The sequence below is a fragment of the Tachysurus vachellii genome, chromosome 2 (genome assembly GCF_030014155.1).
Source record: "Tachysurus vachellii isolate PV-2020 chromosome 2, HZAU_Pvac_v1, whole genome shotgun sequence".
Lineage (NCBI taxonomy): Eukaryota > Metazoa > Chordata > Actinopteri > Siluriformes > Bagridae > Tachysurus > Tachysurus vachellii.
In genome coordinates, this window is record NC_083461.1 from 28,230,993 (window position 1) to 28,252,111 (window position 21,119).

Consider the following 21,119-nt stretch of genomic DNA (forward strand, 5'->3'; position numbering starts at 1 on the left):
TGGCTACTGAGGGTTTGGACATTTCATGTCAATACTGCAGTCATTATGGGATTCTACTTATTATTATACTGCATAGAACACAGGAGAGAAGCCGTGCCTGAGCTCTGCGCACGCTGCGTGTGTGAAAGCTTAGAGGAATTTTAGGAATTCCCCATTCAAGTCTATGGGACGTTCCATCGTCGACTACGGGAAAACCGAAAGTTCCGTCGGAACGCCGAGTCCGGAACTTTGTCCGGAGTAACGTCCTAAAGAACCTGTCCGAGTTTGGTGTAAATCGCTTGAAAACTTGCCGAGTTATAAACCTCCAAAATTTATAATGGAAGTGGATACGAAAAAAGGCCACTTTGAGCTTCCGTACCGGGAATGCCGGAATTCCGATCGCTTAGAAAAGTAGTAGCAACAAACTTCAGACCAGGGTCTACGACATATCCGAATTTGGTGCATGTGGCTCGAAAGCCCTAGGACGAGTTACTCTTGATAAATTTGTGGCTAAGAATAATAATAATAATAATAATAATAATAATAATAATAATAATAATAATAATAATAATAAGAAGAAGAAGAAGAAGAAGAAGAAGAAAACTAACGATAACAATAAGTATCTACGCCCCTTCAGGGCTTGACCCCTAATAATAATAATAATAATAATAATAATAATAATAATAATAATAATAATAATAATAATAATAATAAAACCGACAATAACAATAGGTGTCTAATAATGACCCCTAATAAGCAAACAAAATCAAACAATAAACATTGTGTTTATTACAAATATTGTAATTTTTCCAGTTTACAGTCACATATTGAATTTAAATTTTTTAAATTTTATTTTTTGATTTTTTAAGTTAAGTTTATTGATTTAAAATAAATCAATAAAATTAACTTATTAATTTTTTAAATAAATTCACTTAATCATGAAAATTGTAATATACTCTACATATTATTTCCTACATGTATTTTTATATTTTATTTTCAGTTTTAGAAGCTGTTAATATTACATCTTGTTAATAAATACAATGATTTTCATATTTTCATATTTTATTTTTATAATAAAAAATTATTTCCATTTCAATTAAAAAACAAAAAAGTTGTTTAAACATTATAGTTATGTAACAATTTATAATCAACTTCATAAAGTAAGATGAACAATAAACTTCATGCTTCTTTAATATTCATTATCTTGTGCGAATAAATTTATTTCAAATTCATTTCTAAATCTAGAAGTAATAAGGAAATAATTTTATACAATAAATGTAGTTAATTAATGAGGGAATATTCCTTGAGGTCCAAACAGATCAATGAGGTCACTGGGAAGGTGGAAATGAATGTAAACAGATAGAATTAATATTTGCTTATTAATAATGTGCAATAGAATAGAATATTTCTTCTGTACAATGGATACAACCCACCTTCATTATACAGTATAAATATTCACTAATGAACATCAGAATCATTGATTTTACACAAGAACAGAAATACTAACACGTGTTTTCAGCATAGACGGTTTTCTCTTTATTAGGAATACAAATGTCATTCAATAATAAAAGTCAGCATTAACAAAGTGATTGTAAGTATACAGGATTTTTCTTCTTCCTCGTACGGTTCGTTTGGAAGTAAAGATTATCCATTTCTTCAGAACGGTACAGAGGACCAGAGTGTCGTTGTCTTGTATACAATACATGTGACACTGTACATGAGACTTTATAGCTCAGAAAGCAGAGCATGCAAAAGAAAAAGAAAAAAGCTCTCGTGCAAATAAATAAATAAATATTTATTTATTAATAAATAGGATAACTGAGCAGCAGCGTTGATGTTTGTCTTGCAATAATTAAAGGGATTGTTTGATATATTATTATATACAACAAGAAAATATTTTATTTAAGACACACAAAGTGCAGTATGTTGGAAATTAATGGAAAAAAAAATAGATCGGATTTTAGGGCCATGGCTATATTTTCCAAAATTTATTGTCGCATTAAGAGTGGAGGCAACCGTTTCTATAGCAACAGCTTGCGTACAGAGACTACCTAAAAACCACGTTCATAAACGTATAGTCGATGACGTGGAGACATTACATTTATGGAAGGATTCTCCAGTGTCAGCGCTTTGTAACAGTCAGAAGTAAAGCTGGAACGTTCAGAATCTTTAGAAGAGAGGAGATTAAGTTTTATTGTGGCTTCACTTACACCTGATAAACTGTGTCTTAATGTCGTATCACATTCAAATATCAAATAATACAAAGAATAAAGAGAGACGGCGAGGGAATGATGTTTATAGTTGCTATAATGTAAGCAAGAACAGGAACTAGCTTCTTGTCCCACATGTAGCTATAAACAGATAATAATTAAGAATGTGTTGCTGATTAATAAATAAAAAATGTTTAAATTGTCTAAGATTCGTTTCCTAACAGCAAAGTGTTTTATTCTTCTCAGATTTATTCGCAATTCTTATGGCTTTATGAAAATAAGTGAAAACTCTAAATCGAAGTTGTTCACAAATATGTTACATTGTTAGAAAAATAAAAATAAAAAGAAAAACATTAAAAAAATTATAGAATTTTGCACTTTAGAATCTTTAAAATGTTACACTGTAACCAAAAGGGGGAAAAAGTATTTTTTTAAACTTTCGATTTTTTAAATTCTAAAGTTGCAAAAATTTGAGGGTTTCTAACTTTAAAAATTCAAAATTCTAAACACAAGAGAAAATTCTAAACAAGTCGCCAGAGTTTTTGAAATTTAGAACTTTCGCAATGTTGCAGTGTTACAAAATGGTAACATTTTTAAAAGCTGTGTAAATTTTAGGAATCGCAAACCTTAGAACTTCAAAAGGTTCTAAATGCTGAAGTCCTGAGGATTTATTTTTTTTTGGAATCTACAGCCTTTTTTAAAGATACAAAACTAAGATTTTAGAACACGGAACATTTTAAAATGTTGTAAAATGCAACAAACAAAAAAAGGTACTGACAATTTTGGAATTTAGAAGTTTAGAATCTTTTTTAAATGTTACAATGTGACAAACAGAAAACATTTTTAAAAGATTATGATATTTTACGTTCTACATTTAATTTTTGAAACTTTAGAATCTTTAATGTTTTACAAAATGTAAACGTTTTTTTAAATATTCTAAAGTTTGAAATTCTAAAGTTCTAAAGGATTTTTTTAAAAATGTCACAATGTTTTAAAACTAAATCGTTATTTAAAAAATTCTAAATTCTTTAAAGATTTTTTCGTAAAAACAAACATAAAACAAACAAACGAAAGCAAACAAAAATCCCTCGTCACGTCGCTATGCTGTTGCCATGGCAGGTCGCAGGTCCAGAGAGTTCTTGTTGTAGCCCTGTGCTTGGCTTTGTGCTGTTTCACTTCTTTACAATTCAATTTTTAAAATAAAAATTTAAACTCTAAAACTAAAACCTGTTTAAAAGTTGCTTAAACTAAATTAACAAAGCAGAGATGAGTCCCCCCCAGAGCAGAGGCACCCGAGATTAACTGGAAGACCAAGACGATACAGCAGCGTGAGCAGAAAGTTTTGGCACCCCCGAAATGTACATACCACAGCAGCCGATTTCACTTCATGCTTTAAATAAGATACATTCAGGATGAAGATGAAGAGCGACGCATAAATGACATTACTCGCCTCCAGGCTTTGGTCTGTGCTCTAGACATATGTTTAAATAACACAAAACTTAATCTTAGTGTATATAAAATTATAAAATTTCCCCTTAGAAATGATGAAAAAATGATGTAAAAGAAGTCGTGATGAAGAATTAGAGAAAGTCGTCTAATAGAAAAATATACAGTCTCTGTCCTTTACTGTTATTCTAACATCGAAATGTGCATCGTAGAAGCTGAAGAAAGAATAAATGCAACAATCCCACAGCAAAACGTGGACAATGTCATGTTCAGTTTCAAAGCAGAGTTGCTGGCTGCTACATTCAGTGAGAAGTGTCTTGTCTTTCACACCTCTGTGGTTAAAAATCCAGCTCACTACAAAACAAAGCAGATGAGTGAGATACAGTACAGTGATGTAGGGACTAAAGACTTGGGGAAGGGGGTGTGGCTATGCAAATAAGCATGTGACCTCCAATACCGAGACTAAACAAACAAGCAAATAAACAAACAAGCAAACAAATGAATTCAAACATAAATAAATAAATACGTGCATACTTAAGAAAATAAACAAACTCTTAAATACACAAATGAACAAATAAGTGGGTAAGTAGATAAACAAATGAAGTTTGTGACCTGCTTATCAAGGTAAAAAAAAAAATTTATTAAATAAATAAAATTAAATAAATGAACAAATAAACAAACAAAAGAATAAATAAATAAATAAATAGTTGATTGCTTGCTTTTATTTATGAAATTATTTGAAAAGGTAGCAAACAAAACAAACAAATAATCACAATGAAAGAGATGATTCTTCAGTAATTAATGTGCAGTACTGATTTCTATCTATCTATCTATCTATCTATCTATCTATCTATCTATCTATCTATCTCTATTTGTCATATCTCTAATGACTTTTCTTTTTGTTGTTATTTTATCTACAGAAATAATAAAGTTGATGTATAACGCTTTAGACGTATAAAGTGTTTCTCATCTTGACGTCTATTCTCAGATATAAAGGCAGTAAACAATGCGTTTTCATGTCGTTTACATTAAGGGGCCAAATTAAAGGTAAATATAAAGGATAACGAGGCAGGTTTCAAGTTCGATTATAAGCACTGAGGTCTGTTATGAAACAAAAACAACAAAAAAACACAGTAGTTTTTCACCCTCTTTAGAATAGATAAGAAATGAGTGAGAGAACTGAACAGAGTGCAGAGATGGCACGAGTAAGGACTCGGTACGAAATGAGTCGATTCAGTCTGTCAGTGCTTCTGACAGCAGTTCGCTCTTACAGAGAGGCGTTCGGACTCCCCGTGTCCTCCATGTGACCTGTGTGACCTTTAGACACATCGGTGGTGACGGTGTTCGAGCTGCAGGTAGGAATCTTGTTGGGCTGAAGAGGTTTAGCGTAAACCGAGCGCCAGTCTCTATCGAACACAGACTTCAGATGCTCCGTCAGCGTGGAGCTTCTCCCCGGCTCACTGACCACGAGTCCTGCTCCAGCGTTAAACACAAACTCATTCCCAACCCAGTCTAGGTTCCCTGCTCAGAGCAAACACACACACACACACACACACACACACACACATACACAGACACACACATATACACACACAAACACACATACACACACATACACACACAAACACACACAAACACACACACACACAAATACACACACATACATGCACACACAAACACAAAGGTTTCACAGAGCAGAATTCACGCCAGAATTATTCCTGAAATAAAACATATTTCATCAGCAAAGGAATTTAAAATATTTGTAAGACGTTTCGTTTTCCTGGAACATTTTTCTACGCAACGAAAAGTTCTAAATTCTTATATTCTCTACATTTTAAAGGTTTAAATAGTACAAAGCGTTTGTTAAAAACATCACTCGTGTTACAATAACGAAACATCAAAAAAAAAGATTCCTAAAGTTGTAAGAATTTTAACATGGAATCCTTTAAAGTTTTAAAGATTCTTTTTGAACCATTTTTCAAATTCAGAAATTTCTGTGCGTTTCAAAACGGAACGTCAACAATACATAAACCATCTAAACTGAATGAAACAAAATACAGAAATATAGAATTTGGTGGGGAAAAATTCTACATGCTAAAATTGCAAGAAGTTTTAACCGTAGAACTACAACAAATTGTCCCAAAGTAAATGTTTTACTTAAATGTTTGTTAATTCATTTTACTATTAGACTAGAGTTCTTGTCGCTCTGATGGACCCATCACCTGTTTATCATAAAGAGCATGTTTTATAAAGAAGGATTGCTGATGATCACCTATATACACTGAGTTATCAGTCACCACGTATCTGTGATGCTGGACTCCTTGAGCTGAACCGTCATCTCGCACCCGAGGACTGAAGAACCTCTGCACAGAAACAAACACATGTGAAGATACCTGACCACGAAATATGAAGGAAGTTCCTTATAGTGGTGTGAAGGGAAAGAAAGAGTCATGTGAGGAATAAACTACTGAGTCACTTTTAAGTATTTCACAGTAGAATCATTGTGAGAATTACAGTTTTATACAAAACTCTTTAAAAAATGCTGAAAACGCAAATTTTGTAATATTCTGTTTTACACGACATGAATATTTCACTTGCACTTACAGCTAAACACCACTAGGTGTCAGACTACTTTCATTAAAACTAAACGTTTTCATTTAAACAAATATACCATTTTTTTATCATCACTCAAGTTATTGATAGATTTATCACATAAAGACCCACATTTTATTATTATTATTATTATTATTATTATTATTATTATTATTAGTAGTAGTAGTAGTAGTAGTAGTAGTAGTAGTAGTACTAGTAGAAGTAGTAGTAGTACTATTATTATTATTAGTAGTAGTATTATTATCATTATTATTATTATTTTTATTAGCAGAAGTATTATTATTATTATTATCATTATTATTATTATTATTATTATTATTATTATTATTATTATTATATGACAGCCTACTCACCGCCTCCATGGAGCAGCTGTTTGTCTGGACGCAGAGACTTTGTAAGGACCACAGGAAGTTGAAGGTGAGCGCGTGCGTTTGCTCTCGGCAGCTGATAAGCAGACGCATTTTGATGTGCTTCAGGATCAAAGCCTCACGCAGCATGCCGTCGATACGTGACCAGTATTTACTGTAATAACAAACGACAAGCCTGAGTACAACCGAAGCTACACATTAAACACACACTGAACCAGAGACGTGTCAGTGCACCTTTCACTGCACCAGAGGTGCAGGTGACATGTACAGATGACAGGTACAGGTACAGATGACATGTACAGATGACAGGTACAGGTGCAGGTGACAGGTACAGGTGCAGGTGACAGGTACAGGTGCAGGTGACAGGTACAGGTGCAGGTGACAGGTACAGGTGGCCGGTACAGGTGACAGGTACAGATGACAAGTACAGGTGCAGGTGATAGGTACAGGTGCAGGTGACAGGTACAGGTGCAGGTGACAGGTACAGGTGACAGGTACAGGTGATAGGTACAGGTGCAGGTGACAGGTACAGGTGCAGGTGACAGGTACAGGTGACCGGTACAGGTGACAGGTACAGATGACAAGTACAGGTGCAGGTGATAGGTACAGGTGCAGGTGACAGGTACAGGTGCAGGTGACAGGTACAGGTGACAGGTACAGGTGCAGCTGACAGGTACAGGTGCAGGTGACAGGTACAGGTGCAGGTGACAGATACAGGTGACCGGTACAGGTGACAGGTACAGATGACAAGTACAGGTGCAGGTGATAGGTACAGGTGCAGGTGACAGGTACAGGTGCAGGTGACAGGTACAGGTGACCGGTACAGGTGACAGGTACAGATGACAGGTACAGGTGCAGGTGACAGGTACAGGTGACAGGTACAGGTGACAGGTACAGGTGCAGGTGACAGGTACAGGTGACCGGTACAGGTGACCGGTACAGGTGACAGGTACAGATGACAGGTACAGGTGCAGGTGACAGGTGCAGGTGACAGGTACTGGTGCAGGTGACAGATACTGGCGCAGGTGACAGGTACGGGTGACAGGTACAGGTGCAGGTGACAGGTACTGGTGCAGGTGACAGGTACTGGTGCAGGGGACAGGTACAGGTGACTGGTGCAGGTGACTGGTACATGTAACAGGTACAGGTGACAGGTACAGATGACAGGTACAGGTACAGATGACAGGTACAGATGACAGGTGCAGTTGACAGGTGCAGGTAGAGGTGACAGGTACAGGTACAGGTAGAGGTGACAGGTACAGGTAGAGGTAGAGGTGACAGGTACAGGTGACAGATACAGGTAGAGGTGACAGGTACAGGTACAGGTAGAGGTGACAGGTACAGATGACAGGTACAGGTTACAGGTACAGATGACAGGTACAGGTAGAGGTGACAGGTACAGGTGACAGGTACAGATGACAGGTACCGGTACAGGTGACAGGTACAGGACAGAAGCTCATATATTACACTCACCTGTGTGTGCTGCTGCTCAGGAGAGGCAGGTAATCCGTCATGGATATATAGATGAAACGCTTGGCCTCCTGAATGACGCGGAAAATCGCCTCGATGTCCGTGGTACGGTCTTTAGGGCGGAACATGTTTGGGGAGCTCTGACACACAACAACAATATTACAACAATATCTCTCTCTCTCTTTCTCTCTCTTCCTCTCTCTCACTCATTTTTTTCTTTTAATTATATGAACATATTAGTTTAGACTAAGCACCTGTTGCAGTAAAATTATAGCAACATTTCATGTTATGGAGACAGGGCAGGCCTTGTTATCATTTACATTTATTTATTTTTAAGATTTTGAAATTCAAAAAGTTCTAAGAATTTTAGAATAGAAAACTTTCAGATCCTTTAAAACACTAAATTTCTGGCAACAGTAACAAAACTTCCAAACACTTCCGAATGCAGAATTTAATGAGGTTGCTTTAATTGAGAATTACTTTTCTTTTTAAACTGCTGAACTTGTTCAGTGTTACAACACACAACAAACTGTAATAAAATTATACCTTTCCTAAAGCTTTGAGAATTTAGAACATTCATATTGTTGAATTGAAATATTACAAAGTATTTTTAAATAACTTCTATATACTAAAATTGGAAGAATTGTGGAATGTCAAACGCCAAATCTCCTATCAGAATGTAATAATTTAACTTTGAGAAAATCTCAATCTGGAACGCTAGCAGCGTCAACCGCTGATAAATATTGTTACTATGGCAACCGGTAGTAGGATAGAAACGTCTACTGACGACTTCATAGTACAGCGACTTGCAGTTGTGCGAACGCAACTTAAGAATATAAACCTGGGATCAGATGCACTATTCGTTAGGTCAACATCACCGTGGTTACAGTTAAAACAGGACAGCTTTTACTTGTAGTTACGTCGACCATCTCTATTCATTAATGAATGAATTTATGAACAATATTAATAATGGAACATCTCTTTATGTAATGTGGCAAATGTTAAAAACTCTCTAAAACCTCTTCCACATGATGCCCAAAAGCCTTTAACCTTCAAACGCTGGAATCAGTCATCAATCTTCTACTTTCTGGGAAAAGATGGAGAAGTTCTCAGTGTCCAAATATATCTTTCAGAAGAGACCTTGCTCACAGGCTGCGAACATGAGACTGATTACTGCCTGTGAGCTCCACAGGACAATAAATCACCAGCTTTTTTCTGGGAATTTTTAAGAAGCCATCGATCAGAGATGAGCGAGATTTATTTACGACGAGTCCGAGATTTATTTTTTGATGAGTCCAAGCGTGGCGTCTCACTGGATCTGAGCAAAGACTCTTCTATTAAAATCTCCTTTAACATGGTTTAAAACGATACAGTAATCGACCTTAAAAATATGTCACTTAAATGCTGTTTCGCAGTTAACAAATGGAACCTGCTGCAGTGGATGTGAAAATAATTGAAATATAAAATGGTTTATCAAGGATTAGAAAGTCATTTTTGTTGTAATGACTAAAAAATCAGCTCTGAAGTTGTTAAAATGAGAAAAACCTGCTGTAGTTTGCATTAGTTGAAGTCTATGAGTAAACTACTTGTCAATTACAGTGTATACAAAATGCTACTAATGCTAGCTTGATGTCAGTTTCAGGTAAACTTTGAGACCAGCAAAAATAACCAGTTGATGTTTGAAGAAAAGAAAAGAAAAAAACAAAGAGATGAATAATGCTCTTTCTTTAGCAGCCCACCATCAAGTACACAGGAGCTAATCCTAACAAGCTAATCACAACAAACTGACAAACTGCTATACAACTATATTTAACGTACACAATACACCACAGTCTGTTATTGTGGAGCCTTAAATAAATAATGTGCTATTCTTCCCATTTTTCATCAGCTAGCATTAACTAGCATTAGTTAGCTAGCTAGCTAGATTAGTCAGCTTGCATTTTGCTCGCAAAGTGATTGTGTTTTTGTACTAACTATTGTGCCAGTAACTAGCTATAAGAACACTGAGTCATTCTGGTTACAATCCTGACCATAAGTAACCTCTTTTTTTTATGCTCACCGAAACGTAGGCTTTGGCCTGGGAGCCGTTGAGATAAAAAGAAAAATGTTCGTCCTTGCTGTAGAGGGCGCTCAGCCGCTTGGACCATATCGAAGGAACAAACTCCTTGTACTCCAGCTGCCAGTAGAGGTTGAAGATCCTGTGCAGGTCCACAGCCAAACATCTGCACTGGTAAAAGATGACGCCGAGCTCCTTCAGCTGCCACACAGTAAAGGGTTAAAGATCTTGAGCACTAATAAGTAAAACACTGGTGAGGTTTGATTCTCCAGATTTGTAGTGTGTGTCTCACCATAGACATGGATCTCCAGTCCATAGCAGCGCTGCCGATGTACATGTGCTTCCTGTCCACCACCCAGAAAGAGGAATGGAGCTCACCTTTAGTGAGGGCCGTCATGTTCAGATAACGCACATCCGCACCTACACCAGAAACCGTCATTAATAACACTTCATTTGGAATATATATGTGTTATCATTTCAGGTTTGAGCCTGATTCAGATTGTTGTTGTTTTGACCGTAATGAGAGAGCAGCTCGAGCTCCGGGGACGACGGCATCCCGCTGGCTACCTTCAGCTGAACACCCTGAGCTTTCAGACCCATCAAGCGGTGGAGTAACAGTCGGCCCTGTGGGTGAGAGGAGGAGAGCCTGTAAAAACGTCAAAAAAATCATCAGGTCTCATGTTGGCTTTCACCATACTGTCTCTCTCCATACTGTCTCTTTTCATACTGTCTCTCTCCATTCTCTCTCTTTACATTGTCTTTCTTCACACTGTATCTCTCCACGCTGTCTTTCTCCATACTGTCTCTTCACACTGTATCTCTCCACGCTGTCTTTCTCCATACTGTCTCTTCACACTGTATCTCTCTTCACACTGTATCTCTCCACACTCGCTCGCTCCACACTCTCTCTCTAGACAATATCTCTCTCCACACTCTCTCTCTATACAATCTCTCTCTCCACACTGTCTCTCTCTCCACACTGAACAGAGTCACAACAAGAGATTAATTTTTATTGGTTTGTTCCCTTCTTTTACACTTACCTATTATATTAAATAATTTAGCTGCACAGAGCCGTATACGTTCCTGAGGGAAACGCTGAATCTGTGTACTCTATAATTTACAGCTTTATATACAGTGCAGAAGGCCAGGTTTTAGACTGGAGCAAAACGAGGCACTGGGGATCCAGAGGAAGGTAAAGAATTACAAAAACATGTGTTATCATCTTCTATAGATCATAAACCCACACTTCAAGAAATGTCGAGGTTTTGCTAGTTCTATCTCTTTATTTCTGAAAACACCACACTGAAAATGAAATGTCTGTTTCTAGTGAAAACCTTGTGACATATTTGGTGATTATGAGGCTAATTTCTTAGTTAGTTCATAATTCTAATGATTCCTGTGACAAGTTAGCAGCTAAAGATCAGGTTTAACTAGCTGCGTCCCAAATGTACAACACACTACGTACTTACACTATGCACACTACTGGCTGGTGGATTAATGTTAGAAGGGTATTTTTGCTGCTCAAATGGAATTTTAACAGTTTTTTACTAGCAGAAAGTCTATGCCATTTACTTGTAAAGGTATATACAGTACATTTTTAAATATTACACAAAAAAAATCACACAAATGTGCGCGACCTAATTTAAAAACAACGACACTCGTTTACCGGAGTGTTGTCAGCCATCTTGAAATTTTTTATCATCCATTGTCAATGCCTGGTAGCCCCACCCATTTTGTGCTACATAAGCAAAGCTGTATTTATATTACAAAGGTGTAGACTAGTGTGTAAGTGTGCGATTTCGGATGCAACAACTGTTCATTTCAGAGCTTCATTTCTCACGCTGGTCTGTACGCTTAATACTGGACTCAACATCCCAGAATTCCAGGGTTACACGATGGAGAGTTTAAATGATGAGCGCGATTAAGTTCACGTCTGGCGAAAGATTAGCACAGAATGCCGCTGCCTCGTTCTGTTGAGAACTTAGAGATGAACTCCAACACTATAATCAGGGAGAATGGCATCATTGGTAATGTAGTAAACCTTTAACTGAATTATAAAAGAAAGTTTCTACAGTATTTCATAGTGATAAGCTTCTGTAAATCAATTTACAATCCTCGCATCCACTCAGCTTTGCTTTTCACTTTCATCTGTGACTCATCCTGCCTGAGGAAACACAAAGGATGATTCCAGAGAAGCTCGCAATGAGGTCATTTTAATTCAGCACCAGAATCGTGTCACGTTTGATGCTTTGAAAATAACGAGCGAGGATTTTTTTCTATGTATCACATGACGCAAGTGGGTTTCTGATAAATCAGCATCGTTCTCTCGAGCCAGATCTCAGCATCGTTCCTCTCCGTAATCTCGCAGTTCAGAAACCAATCTGCGGTGCTGCAAGGAAAGCTTCTGCGTCCCAGCCCGAGCGATTAGATCTGCGCAAGCCGCTCTGAGTGCAATTTGCAGCCTGCCAAAACAGCTAGAGGGGGATCGATTAGAGCTCCACGACTCTCCTCTCTAATGAGTTCAGGGTTTCAGATCAGCGTCGGGAGACACGATTCAGCATGAAATAAACAGCTTGCCACGGAGAATCCCAGGGAAAGTTCTGGTCCTTTAATGTCACACGGTGTAGGCAGGAGAGGTTTTTCAGAGGTGACGTTTCTGAGCACAAGTCTGCCTCTTCAAACCAGTCTGAATTTCCTTTATAACCAGTAATAAAGCCAACAGCTTGCTGACAAAGTGAGTTCCAGATGTTAAAAACGGCTGTGTGGGATTTAGCACTGCATGACACTACATTCTTACAGCATTAGTTTTTGCAGCTCTCCCAAATTCAATGTCATACCCAAGACCATGAGCGAGATGATGACGGTCTCAATATTAACATAAAAATTAAAGCTTTTTTAATGAATATGTCAGAGAACTGGAGTGACTAAAAGGCTAAAGCGCCGCTACATTACTCCATTCAGGTAGATGTTTGTATTGCTTCTGGACTGACACATTATGCTATAAAAATTTTATTTTTCTTTCAGTTCTTCTAGAAATAGTTACATGGAAATTATAAATGTGAAGGTAAAACAAACCTGCTTGGCTTGAGGAAATCGAGCATCCTGCTCTGTGGAGTTCAGATCCCACAACGGTGACACGACCTCCACTGATTTCTGAGCCAGGTCAAGAAGGCCGTGGAGTCCCGCAGTCAGGGACGTCGTACCCTCGTGAGAAATAGAGATGTCTTCTGGGATATTTTCCACAAGCACCACCCTGTGCACAAGAGACACCAAAACCGTCGTTCAGACCTTAACTAGGTCTTACACATGATGTGGAACAAACTCCAAATATCTGAACCTGTGTTTTTTGGTACATTGTTAAAAAATAAAGTAGGTTTATTGGCTAATTAGTTGGGCTTAGCATCATAAAAAGGATTTTTGGAATTGTTTTTAATAGATGAACAACCGAAGAACCTTTAAAAAGAGATTCAACTCATTCAGATGATTTTTTAGTTTAAAATGAAAAGGAAAATAATTTTACGCAAGGTGTGTAAAACAAAAACTAGGGACGTCAAGTGGTTTATGTTTCAGGAATAAAACGGATAAACAGTGTGTTATTTGGTGCCTACAGTATATTCTGTAGATTAGATTCAGTATGTTGTTTATGTTAGACAGGAAAATGAGCCTTTTCAGACTACAGGAATTTATTCTGACTTGTAAAATCCCCAAATAAAGAGCATCAGAAAGCTGATTTAATAGACAAGTGTAAACTCCATCTACACTTTAATTCCTCAGACACAAGCAAAACGGACGCAGCCATCGATCTTCGCCTCCTTGCCCGAGAGATTCAGCGCACTGATGAAGCGGCGCATCAGCAGGAATACAAGAAACAGACGGAAAGCAGCATCTTGTTATTGATTAGTCGTGAGCTTCATCCGTAATATGAAATTTATTTGGAGTCAAAGCTATGAGGCACAAACAGAGTTAGTATTGAGCTGCAACATGCAGCTGGGATTAATTGCTGCTTTGGGATTTTCTAAGGTATTGTGCTCTTTCCAATTTACCCAGGATGCATTGTGCTGCTGGTCTCCCTGATGGTTTGGAAGTTTCCAGAATCTCATAAATCAAACCAGTTGTTAATGGTGAAAATAATTTCTTCTGTTTTTAACCTTTAAATAAAATTGTTTTTTGAGCAGCATCCTAAAGGTTCATGTTTTATTTCTAATGATGGAGTGAAACTAAAAATGTTCTGATATCTGTAAATCTATGAGGATTATTTTCATAAATTTTTTTCTATCTTTTTTACTTTTTTATTTTTTGTTTGTTTGTTTGTTTGCTTGTTGTAGTTTGGAGGCTCAAAACCCATTTGTTCAATTTCAAGACGCCCAAAAAAAAAATCATGAATCGCTTTTTTTGTGTTGCTAAAACAAACTTTTTTTTTTTTTTAAAGATCAGAGTATAAAAAAAATCAATAACAACAAAAAAGTCATCTCCTTTTCATTGTTTCCTGGTTTGCGTTGTGGGAATTTCCCTGCAAACCTCCCCGATGGGTTTGAGACACTAAATGAGCTCCAGCTGAAGGGAAATGGCTGTGTTTTATTTCTGCTCCATTAAATCCAACATTAAATCCAGATCGGATTTAGTTACTAATTACGCCCTCAAACTGCAATGAATACAATTACGCAAGTATGAGCAAAAATCTCATCTTGTGGTCTGTATGATTTCCATCCACACACACAGTCGACTCACCTCATCATCTCTCTTCAGATAAAAGCCTTACATCTATAAATCTTATGAGTCTTCTTTTAAGCCGATGAGCAAGACGTTTAATATTACATTACACACCATGCCATTAAAAGGGTTGGAATCGATATCAGCCTCCATCACTGGTATTCAAACCCACGTGATTAGATTTACTGCTATGCCAGTAATCACTGTATATCAAACCATGTACCTGATACACGTGACACCATGGACCTGAGACATGTCACACCTGGACCTGAGACACGTCACATCATGGACTTGAGACACGTTACACCATCGACCTGAGACACGTCACATCATGGACCTGAGACGCATCACACCCTGGACCTGAGACATGTCACATCATGGACCTGAGACACGTCACATCATGGACCTGAGATGCATCACACCCTGGACCTGAGACACGTCATATCATGAACCTGAGACACGTCACATCATGGACCAGAGGCACGTCACACCATCGACCTGAGACACGTCACATCGTGGACCAGAGGCACGTCACACCATCGACCTGAGACACGTCACATCATGGACCTGAGACGCATCACACCCTGGACCTGAGACATGTCACATCATGGACCTGAGACACGTCACATCATGGACCTGAGATGCATCACACCCTGGACCTGAGACACGTCATATCATGGACCTGAGACACGTCACATCATGGACCAGAGACACGTCACACCATGGACCTGAGACACGTCACATCGTGGACCAGAGGCACGTCACACCATGGACCTGAGACACATCACACCATGGACCTGAGACACGTCACATCATGGACCTCAGAGACATCAAAACATGGACCTGAGACATGTCACACCTGGACCCGAGACACGTCAAACCATGAACCTGAGACATGTCACACCATGAACCTGAGACATGTCACACCATGGACCTGAGAGACATCAGATCAAGGACCTGAGGCACATCACAGTATGGACCTGAGAGACTTTTATATTCTCAGTCTGAAGACAGACAGACAAACAGACAGACACACACACACAGACTACCACACACACAGATATTCACCCACACACACAAAAAGACAAAAAAAAAAAAGAAGCAGCTTGTGTTGCTGAAAAAAGAAATGCAAAACCCTCTGTCCTTCTTTCTCTCTCTCTCTCTCTCTCTCTCTCTCACACACACACACACACACTCTAAAGAATATTCTGACTCTATATTTGGATCAATAAGTAAACCTGGGCCTGTGTGTATGTATGTGTGTGTGTTCCGTGCCAACTCTCATGACCATGACTCATGTTCTTACATAAAAAACATAACCAACATTGATAACTCTTCACTTTCTTTTAGATTCCAATCAGTGCTCTCTGACATTTCTTGTACTCGGCATTTTGCTCCTGAAAACAATTCCCACCTCCAGCGAGAACAAGCAACCCCCGCTTGGACCGGAGCCGAATCAATTTGGAGCTCCAAATGACATTTTGTAGACTTATTAGGGAGGAAATGGAAGCCAGGGAGCTCGGGGGAAGACGAGGAAAACGTCTGCGTCCGGAAAACGTTCTGGATAACAATCCGCATCAGCTGTGAGATGTGGGGGTGAGCACGATTATGATGGAGGTCACGCTAGCTAAAAGACGCTAATAACCGATCTCACGTCGAGGCGTTCACATCACAGCAGAGCTCCGTACTTACAGTTTGGACTGATACCGTGATCATTAACCAGAAATGTATGTTAGAAATAATAACGAAATACCAAGAAGTCGAAACTTACAGAAATTTACAGCGATAAGCCTTAAATACGAGCCTGATTTACACACAACTGAAGCTGCTGCTGAGGGTCAGGGGCAGAGCGATATGAAAAAAAATATCATATCACGATACTTTTCTATGATATACAATATATACAGTATTCCTCATGATATTTAAGCTCTCTAACCAACCAAACACATAAATACAAAAATAAATGTCTGCAAACTGAAAACAACTTTTCATTCACGATTAAAAAAAGTTCTTTTTTTAAATTCTAATCAATTAAATACAATCAGAGAGTAAAATAAAACCTCTGTGAAATCTATGATAGAAATGCAGTTAAAGATAAAGAGCTTTACTGGCAGATATCGCTGCAGTTATCGCCTTTGAGGATGTCTTCGTCTTCTCCCAGCACGTCCACGGCTGAAAATATCAACGCCACCAGGACGGCGAAGCAGCACACGAGAGCAAAGATCACGATGCATTTCTGCTGAGACTGGAAAAAAAAAGGAAAACAACCAGAAAACACACACATTGATTCAGAGTTATTTTGGTGCTCTGTGGATGAGGCTCTGTTTCACACCGACAACGAGAAGTGAGTGAATAAATAATGTAAATTCTAGCTCTGTTTCAATAAATGTACAATAAATAACAACATAAATCTACAGTAAATAATGTAACAATTATTTGGCCAGTTAGTAAAAATGAACAAAGGAGTAAATAAAGTTTTGTCTGATGTTCGTCACACCTGAGCTGAGAGAGAAAATTCAGCGATCTCATTGATTCCTATTGTGGATTTTCTACTCTGGAGATTTAATAAAGGAAGAATAACAGATCATTCATCATCACTAAACTCCTCTGTCTTCATCTTCACCCTTGAAAAGCTCTAGGTTTAGTAGAGTGATGAGATGGGCTCAAATCGTCGGAGAGCAAAACTTCTGTTCTTCATTTACTCTCAATTTAATACGACATTTTTCCTAACAGATAATACAAACACCACAACTCCAGAGAAATGTAGAACCCTGAACGTAAAGATCTATCTATCTATCTATCTATCTATCTATCTATCTATCTATCTATCTATCTATCTATCTATCTATCTATCTATCCTCATTAAAAATGGCAGGCTGTAACAAAACTAGCCTGCTAGTTACTAGCAAACCTAGCGTGAGTTTGTAGCTAATCTATCTATCTATCTATCTATCTATCTATCTATCTATCTATCTATCTATCTATCTATCTATCTTCACTCACCATCTTCTCTCTCTCTCTCTCTCTCTCTCTCTCTCTCTCTAAGTTAATAAGACACAGCAAAGCCTGAGCTCTTCTGTCCTTAAATCTCCAGCTTTGCCTCTGACTGTTACAAAGCCATTGTCTTACTGTTTACTCTGAACAATGGTGCCTAGGAGACAGACCTGTGCTATGCTGAGCTTCTGCCAGTGTTAATTACAACACAGAGCCAGAATCAATACCACCAAATGTCCAGATGCAGCCCAATCCTGTCGGCCCGCAGAGCCCCGAGTGCAGCGCAGGCCATCAGCATGAGCAGTAATTATTCCACAGCAAGAACAGCAAGAACACACGCAACCAAAACCATGACGTGACAAAAAGCAAGACTTCTGGTGTCTGACATTAGCTTGGGTCAAACTACTAGCTACCATATTAGCAACATGCAAACTGTGGGTTTAAATCATCACAAACTCAAATCAAACTGTTATTAAACCTTAAAACCTCAGGACATGTTTAACAGGCTGGAGCTAAAATCAAATCAGGGGACAAAAGCAAATCCAAGTCCAAATGGATTGGATCGAGTCGAAAACCATCAACGCTATCAGACAGACAAGTCTTTACTTCACCTAGTGAACCTCGTTCATTCACTGCACCAGAGATTTGGCTGTTCTCCAGAAGGACCAATGAAGTCTTGCTAAACCTTGTGCTTGCTTTTATGTAAAATTATTACATTTGAGAGAAAAAAAACATTTTGTTTTCCTCTCAAATCTGTATTTCGTCTTCCTGATTTATTTGTTTTTTTGCCATTAAAGCTGTGCTTGTGTTGAAATATTTATCTATCTATTGCCTGTCCGTCCATCCGTCTATCTATCTATCCCCTGTTTGTCCATCTGTATATCTATCTATTTACAGTCGTATGCAAAAGTTTAGGAACCCCTGATAATTTCCATTATTTTCATTTATAAATATTTGGGTGTTTGGATTAGCAATTTTATTATTATCTGTCAAATAACTGAAGGACACAGTAATATTTCAGTAGTGAAATGAGGTTTATTGGATTAACAGAAAATGTGCAATATGCATCAAAACGAAATTAGACAGGTTTATAAATTTGGGCACCCCAACAGAAAAATCACATCAATATTTAGTAGAACATCCTTTAGCAGAAATAACAGCCTCTAGACGCTTCCTATAGAATGTAATGAGTGTCTGGATGAATGTATTTTGGACCATTTCTCCTTACAAAACATCTCCAGTATAGTTTTGATGGTTGCCGAGCATGGACAGCCCGCTTCAAATCACCCCACAGATGTTCAATGATATTCAGGTCTGGGGACTGGGATGGCCGTTCCAGAACATTGTACTTGTTCCTCTGCATAAATGCCCCAGTAGATTTTGAGCAGTGTTTTGGGTCATTGTCTTGTTGAAATATCCAGCCCCGGGGTAACTTCAACTTTGTGACTGATTCCTCAACATTATTCTCAAGAATCTGCTGATGTTGAGTGGAATCCATGCGACCCTCAACTGTAGCCAGATTCCCAGTACCAGCACTGGCCACACAGCCCCACAGCATGATGGAACCTCCACCAAATGTTACTGTGGGCAGCAAGTGTTTTTCTTGGAATGCTGTGTTCTTTTGCCGCCATGCATAACACCCCTTGTTATGACCAAATAACCCAATCTTTGTTTCATCACTCCACAGCACCTTATCCCAAAATAAAGCTGGCTTGTCCAAATGTGCGTTTTCATACGTCAAGCGACTAGGTTTGTGGCATATGTGCAGAAAAGGCTTCCTTCGCCTCGCTCTCCCGTACAGCTTCACCTTGTGCAAAGTGTGCTGAATTGTTGAACGATGCACAGTGACACCATCTGCAGCAAGTTGATGTTGTAGGTCTTTGGAGGTGGTCTGTGGGCTGTTTTTGACCGTTCTCACCATCCTTCACCTTTGCTCTCCAGTATTTTACGTGGCCTGCCACTTCTGGCGTTAACAAGAACTGTGCCTATGGTCTTCCATTTCCTCACTATGTTCCTCACAGTGGACACACACACAGTGGACACTGACAGCTCTGCAATAACTTTTTGTAGCCTTCCTCTAAACCACAGTGCTGAACAGTCTTTGTTTTCAGGTCATGTGAGAGTTGTTTTGAGGCCTTCATGTTGCCACTCTTCAGAGGAGAGTCAAAGAGAACAACAACTTGCAATTGGCCACCTTAAATACCTTTTGTCATGATTGGATGCACTTGTCTCTGAAGTTCAAGGCTTAATTTAGCCGGAATAAACGGGTCGCAGCTGAACATCGTTCACTGGATAATACAGTCAGAGCTGAGTTGACAGATACATCCTTCCAATTTATCTGCTGATGAAATTGACATAAAATGAAGCGTGATAATGTCTTTTAACTCTTCTTTAATTCTGTAAACTCCAAGCTTCAGGCAAGTCACGTGATTAGGAATTAAATATTATGCTACAGAGGGGAGACGTTACTCCAGGAGCTGCTGTGGAGCCTGAGGAGGCTGTTGAACTACACGTCGCATTACAGTAATGCAACCTGACACAAAACAGATGCCCTGTGTTGTGTTGTGGTTCTTCACATCGTAGGCTTCCAGATGGCCTATAAACCTGCAGCTCTAGCTAGAAGCGAGCACACAAATTTCATCAATTATCCACACACCGCAGGACCAATGATCCCAAACCTTACATTTTATGTGAGCTCATCAATCACAGGTGTCGAGACCTGAACCCGTTTTACACGACCCGCTACACACCGCTTTCGACCTCGGCTCTCCTTCTGCGCAATCGAGGATCATCTCTGAAGGTCTGACTCACAGGAGGTTCAATCTTCCTAAAAATAAACCAGCGAGAGCACGTTACTGTGCGAGAGTGGCTCGCTGTAGCACACAGATGTCCGCGGGATTTAATACGTGACTCGCTTCACGCCTGCTTCGGTGAATCACACGATAGAACAAAATAATTGACATGGCGCCTGAGGGGAGAATGAAGCTTTCACGATTTAAATGAATTATCTTGCTTTGAAGAAGCTTGGTGTGGAGATTAGTGTAGGTGTTATAATGCTTCAGAGAAACAAAAGTGAAGGCCCCTGGTGTCTGTAATTACTGCAGATTTCAGAGTATTGCGCAACAGCTGTCTTGTTTAGAGGAGAAAACTAATCATACATAAACGAGGGAGATGCTAAGAGGCCGCGCTCAGAAATGAAACAAAGCCAACGTTTATATAATACCACGTTTTACATGCTTTGAACTGGTTTAGAATGAAAATTTCTTTTGTCAC

The 21,119-nt window shown here is 38.6% G+C and overlaps 1 protein-coding gene across 1 annotated transcript in view; it reads right to left on the minus strand.

Moving 5' to 3' along the window:
- Positions 1–4,452: 4,452 nt before the first annotated feature.
- LOC132860525 (inactive phospholipase D5) overlaps positions 4,453–21,119 on the minus strand; it is a 29,904-nt gene continuing 13,237 nt past the window's right edge. Inside the window, exons 2-10 of the mRNA XM_060891795.1 lie at positions 16,961–17,097; positions 13,218–13,395; positions 10,658–10,766; positions 10,435–10,562; positions 10,146–10,343; positions 8,090–8,226; positions 6,602–6,770; positions 5,908–5,998; positions 4,453–5,156 (exon numbers count right to left, since the gene is read on the minus strand). Coding sequence (XP_060747778.1) covers positions 4,903–5,156; positions 5,908–5,998; positions 6,602–6,770; positions 8,090–8,226; positions 10,146–10,343; positions 10,435–10,562; positions 10,658–10,766; positions 13,218–13,395; positions 16,961–17,097 — 1,401 coding nt within the window. The 3' untranslated portion in view covers positions 4,453–4,902. The remainder of the gene's footprint in view (positions 5,157–5,907; positions 5,999–6,601; positions 6,771–8,089; positions 8,227–10,145; positions 10,344–10,434; positions 10,563–10,657; positions 10,767–13,217; positions 13,396–16,960; positions 17,098–21,119) is intronic.